The sequence below is a fragment of the Salmo salar genome, unplaced genomic scaffold, assembly GCF_965601325.2.
Source record: "Salmo salar unplaced genomic scaffold, fSalSal1 ptg000117l, whole genome shotgun sequence".
Lineage (NCBI taxonomy): Eukaryota > Metazoa > Chordata > Actinopteri > Salmoniformes > Salmonidae > Salmo > Salmo salar.
The window spans coordinates 1,110,196-1,115,801 of NW_027675317.1; the positions used below are offsets into that span (position 1 = coordinate 1,110,196).

Genomic DNA, 5,606 nt, shown 5'->3' on the forward strand with positions numbered 1-5,606 from the left:
GGAGCTCACATCCTGGTCTGGGGTCTCTAATCAGAGGGAGGGAGGGAGGGCATCTCCTTATTACTGTACCTCACCTCAGTCTCCTTCAAGTCTCTGGAGCTCACATCCTGGTCTGGGGTCTCTAATCAGAGGGAGGGAGGGAGGGCTACTCCTTATTACTGTACCTCACCTCAGTCTCCTTCAAGTCTCTGGAGCTCACATCCTGGTCTGGGGTCTCTAATCAGAGGGAGGGAGGGAGGGCTACTCCTTATTACTGTACCTCACCTCAGTCTCCTTCAAGTCTCTGGAGCTCACATCCTGGTCTGGGGTCTCTAATCAGAGGGAGGGAGGGAGGGCTACTCCTTATTACTGTACCTCACCTCAGTCTCCTTCAAGTCTCTGGAGCTCACATCCTGGTCTGGGGTCTCTAATCAGAGGGAGGGAGGGTGTTGTGTGTGAAATCCCAGCCATGGTGGGATAAGGTAGAGTTCATATCTCTTTCTCTCCCTCTCCTCCTTTCTCAATCTCTCTCTCAGAAAAGGTTCTCTTCAAAGATGACCATCAAGTCGCTCTGGAAGTTGATGTCAATGGTGTCCGCCATCTGTAGAGAGAGGGGGATGAGAGACAGAGCGAGAGAGAGAGGAATTAGATGCAGTGTTAATCTTTCCCATCTCTTCTCAGCTAAACTACCTCTCCTCTGTATTATTGTAATATAACTGAATATACATAATATAACAAGAATATACATATATTAATAAGTATCTTTATGATGATTCTCTCCTCCTCTCTCCTGCTATACCAGTATATCATGTTAGTATTATAGTAGTATTACTGCTATACTAGTATAACATGTTAGTATTATAGTAGTATTACTGCTATAAAGTATTACCACCTCTCTCCTGCTATACCAGTATATCATGTTAGTATTATAGTAGTATTACTGCTATAAAGTATTACCACCTCTCTTCTGCTAAACTAGTATTTTATGTTAGTATTATAGTAGTATTACTGCTATAAAGTATTACCGCCTCTCTCCTACTATACTAGTATAACATGTTAGTATTATAGTAGTATTACCGCCTCTCTCCTGCTATACTAGTATAACATGTTAGTATTATAGTAGTATTACCACCTCTCTCCTGCTATACTAGTATAACATGTTAGTATTATAGTAGTATTACTGCTATAAAGTATTACCACCTCTCTCCTCCTCCTTTCCTGCTCGCGGCGTCTCGCCAGCTCCCTCTGCTGGTCCATGGCGTTCTGCTGCGGCCGAGGGTGTGGCCTGTTGAGTGGGAGGGGCCTGTGGGGAGTCGGCGGGAGGGGTTGAGGCGAAAGTTGCTCCTGGCGACGGCGAGTGTCCTCCTGGACACGCCCCCTCCCCTGCTGCTCCACAGGGTCCTCGTCGTCACGGCTACTGGAGAAGAGAAAGTGGAGTGTCAGAGGGGGATGAGCTTAGATGGGGTGCTAGAATGAGCTTCTCCCTTTATCCATCCTTCCCTTTTTTCTCACCATAGTTTCTACCTCGGCTGAGAGGTCTTCTCCCTCTCCTCCTCCTCCTCCCTTTCCCTCCCTCCATCCTTCCCTCTTACCGTAGTTTCTCCTGCTCTCTCCTGGACGACCGATATCTAATGAGGCTTTGGCTAGTTGTCCTGGACGACCGATATCTAATGAGGCTTTGGCTAGTTGTTCTGGACGACCGATATCTAATGAGGCTTTGGCTAGTTGTTCTGGACGACCGATATCTAATGAGGCTTTGGCTAGTTGTCCTGGACGACCGATATCTAATGAGGCTTTGGCTAGTTGTCCTGGACGACCGATATCTAATGAGGCTTTGGCTAGTTGTCCTGGACGACCGATATCTAATGAGGCTTTGGCTAGTTGTTCTGGACGACCGATATCTAATGAGGCTTTGGCTAGTTGTTCTGGACGACCGATATCTAATGAGGCTTTGGCTAGTTGTCCTGGACGACCGATATCTAATGAGGCTTTGGCTAGTTGTCCTGGACGACCGATATCTAATGAGGCTTTGGCTAGTTGTTCTGGACGACCGATATCTAATGAGGCTTTGGCTAGTTGTTCTGGACGACCGATATCTAATGAGGCTTTGGCTAGTTGTTCTGGACGACCGATATCTAATGAGGCTTTGGCTAGTTGTCCTGGACGACCGATATCTAATGAGGCTTTGGCTACTTGTTCTGGACGACCGATATCTAATGAGGCTTTGGCTAGTTGTTCTGGACGACCGATATCTAATGAGGCTTTGGCTACTTGTTCTGGACGACCGATATCTAATGAGGCTTTGGCTAGTTGTTCTGGACGACCGATATCTAATGAGGCTTTGGCTAGTTGTTCTGGACGACCGATATCTAATGAGGCTTTGGCCCCTGAAAAAGGGGAGAAATAATCCCGAGTGTGATACGGTATTGTTTCCTCACTGAGAACTTTTACTGTAATGAGGAAAAGACCGCGATTTCCCCGCGAACTTGGCTGGAGACCAGAGCAATCGATCTCAGGCTCATAGATTAAAGAGCATTTAGTAGATCACAGATTAACACTTTTCCCCTTCAATTTGGCACCACAAAATAAAGTAATCAATATAACGGTTTACACATTCCTTTTACAATTCTTACCTTTTGTACGCTTGATGGATTTTAACTTTAACACAATTATGAATGTTATCAATCTCTATCAACTAATACAGAATGCATGATATTTTTAACCTTAGATGTTTTAAGATCCTCACATACTATGAACTTACTAATAATTTTTAATGTATAACAGGCTATGAGTATTTCCTGTAACCTGTCACATATACAGGGGGTACCAGGTAGTAATGAGGCTATATACAGGGGGTACCAGGTAGTAATGAGGCTATATACAGGGGGTACCAGGTAGTAATGAGGCTATATACAGGGGGTACCAGGTAGTAATGAGGCTATATACAGGGGGTACCAGGTAGTAATGAGGCTAAATACAGGGGGTACCAGGTAGTAATGAGGCTATATACAGGGGGTACCAGGTAGTAATGAGGCTATATACAGGGGGTACCGGGTAGTAATGAGGCTATATACAGGGGGTACCAGGTAGTAATGAGGCTAAATACAGGGGGTACCGGGTAGTAATGAGACTATATACAGGGGGTACCAGGTAGTAATGAGGCTATATACAGGGGGTACCAGGTAGTAATGAGGCTATATACAGGGGGTACCAGGTAGTAATGAGGCTATATACAGGGGGTACCAGGTAGTAATGAGGCTATATACAGGGGGTACCAGGTAGTAATGAGGCTATATACAGGGGGTACCAGGTAGTAATGAGGCTATATACAGGGGGTACCAGGTAGTAATGAGGCTATATACAGGGGGTACCAGGTAGTAATGAGGCTATATACAGGGGGTACCAGGTAGTAATGAGGCTATATACAGGGGGTACCAGGTAGTAATGAGGCTATATACAGGGGGTACCAGGTAGTAATGAGGCTATATACAGGGGGTACCAGGTAGTAATGAGGCTATATACAGGGGGTACCAGGTAGTAATGAGGCTATATACAGGGGGTACCAGGTAGTAATGAGGCTATATACAGGGGGTACCAGGTAGTAATGAGGCTATATACAGGGGGTACCAGGTAGTAATGAGGCTATATACAGGGGGTACCAGGTAGTAATGAGGCTATATACAGGGGGTACCGGGTAGTAATGAGGTTATATACAGGGGGTACCTCCTCTCCTCTCTGACTAATGACTGACTCCTGGAGGATCCTGGGAGCGTCCGCGGACAGGATGGCGTGCGTTGCCACGGCGATGATCGTCCCCGCCCCCCTCTCCCTCAGCATCTCCGCTGCCGCCACGAAACCCACCGCATCATCGATGATGTCCACACACACACACACACACACACACACACACACACACACACACACACACACACACACACACACACACACACACACACACACACACACAGAGACTGATAGATTATGGTAAAGGTCCTGAGGACAGGGTACTAACCTACCCAACCCTCTAACAGGGTACTAACCTACCCAACCCTCTAACAGGGTACTAACCTACCCAACCCTCTAACAGGGTACTAACCTACCCAACCCTCTAACGGGGTACTAACCTACCCAACCATCTAACGGGGTACTAACCTACCCAACCCTCTAACGGGGTACTAACCTACCCAACCCTCTAACGGGGTACTAACCTACCCAACCCTCTAACGGGGTACTAACCTACCCAACCCTCTAACGGGGTACTAACCTACCCAACCCTCTAACGGGGTACTAACCTACCCAACCCTCTAACGGGGTACTAACCTACCCAACCCTCTAACGGGGTACTAACCTACCCAACCCTCTAACAGGGTACTAACCTACCCAACCCTCTAACGGGGTACTAACCTACCCAACCCCCTAACGGGGTACTAACCTACCCAACCCTCTAACGGGGTACTAACCTACCCAACCCTCTAACGGGGTACTAACCTACCCAACCCTCTAACGGGGTACTAACCTACCCAACCCTCTAACGGGGTACTAACCTACCCAACCCTCTAACGGGGTACTAACCTATCCAACCCTCTAACAGGGTACTAACCTACCCAACCCTCTAACAGGGTACTAACCTACCCAACCCCCTAACGGGGTACTAACCTACCCAACCCCCTAACGGGGTACTAACCTACCCAACCCTCTAACGGGGTACTAACCTACCCAACCCTCTAACGGGGTACTAACCTACCCAACCCTCTAACGGGGTACTAACCTACCCAACCCTCTAACGGGGTACTAACCTACCCAACCCTCTAACAGGGTACTAACCTACCCAACCCTCTAACAGGGTACTAACCTACCCAACCCCCTAACAGGGTACTAACCTACCCAACCCTCTAACAGGGTACTAACCTACCCAACCCTCTAACAGGGTACTAACCTACCCAACCCTCTAACGGGGTACTAACCTACCCAACCCTCTAACGGGGTACTAACCTACCCAACCCCCTAACAGGGTACTAACCTACCCAACCCTCTAACAGGGTACTAACCTACCCAACCCTCTAACTAACAGGGTACTAACCTACCCAACCCTCTAACAGGGTACTAACCTACCCAACCCTCTAACAGGGTACTAACCTACCCAACCCTCTAACGGGGTACTAACCTACCCAACCCTCTAACAGGGTACTAACCTACCCAACCCTCTAACGGGGTACTTACCTACCCAACCCTGCCTTTAGGGAACTGTGGTTGTGGGTAGTGTAGTCCTACCTCCTCCTGTATGTACTGCAGTAGGAGGGGGTTGTGGGTAGTGTAGTCCTACCTCCTCCTGTACATACTGCAGTAGGAGGGGGTTGTGGGTAGTGTAATCCTACCTCCTCCTGGATGTACTGCAGTAGGAGGGGGTTGTGGGTAGTGTAGTCCTACCTCCTCCTGTATGTACTGCAGTAGGAGGGGTTGTGGGTAGTGTAGTCCTACCTCCTCCTGTAGATACTGCAGTAGGAGGGGGTTGTGGGTAGTGTAGTCCTACCTCCTGTATGTACTGCAGTAGGAGGGGGTTGTGGGTAGTGTAGTCCTACCTCCTCCTGTACGTACTGCAGTAGGAGGGGGTTGTGGGTAGTGTAGTC

The 5,606-nt window shown here is 48.2% G+C and overlaps 1 protein-coding gene across 1 annotated transcript; it reads right to left on the minus strand.

The window, feature by feature from the left end:
• Positions 1-328: 328 nt before the first annotated feature.
• On the minus strand, positions 329-3,816 carry LOC123734125 (uncharacterized). The gene is made up of 4 exons (XM_082970885.1): positions 3,731-3,816; positions 1,572-1,592; positions 1,177-1,396; positions 329-580 (listed from the first exon to the last, which is right to left on the minus strand). Exons 1-4 carry the CDS (start codon positions 3,814-3,816, stop codon positions 512-514), a joined length of 396 nt encoding a protein of 131 aa, XP_082827011.1. The 3' UTR covers positions 329-511.
• Between the last annotated feature and the right edge of the window lie 1,790 nt (positions 3,817-5,606).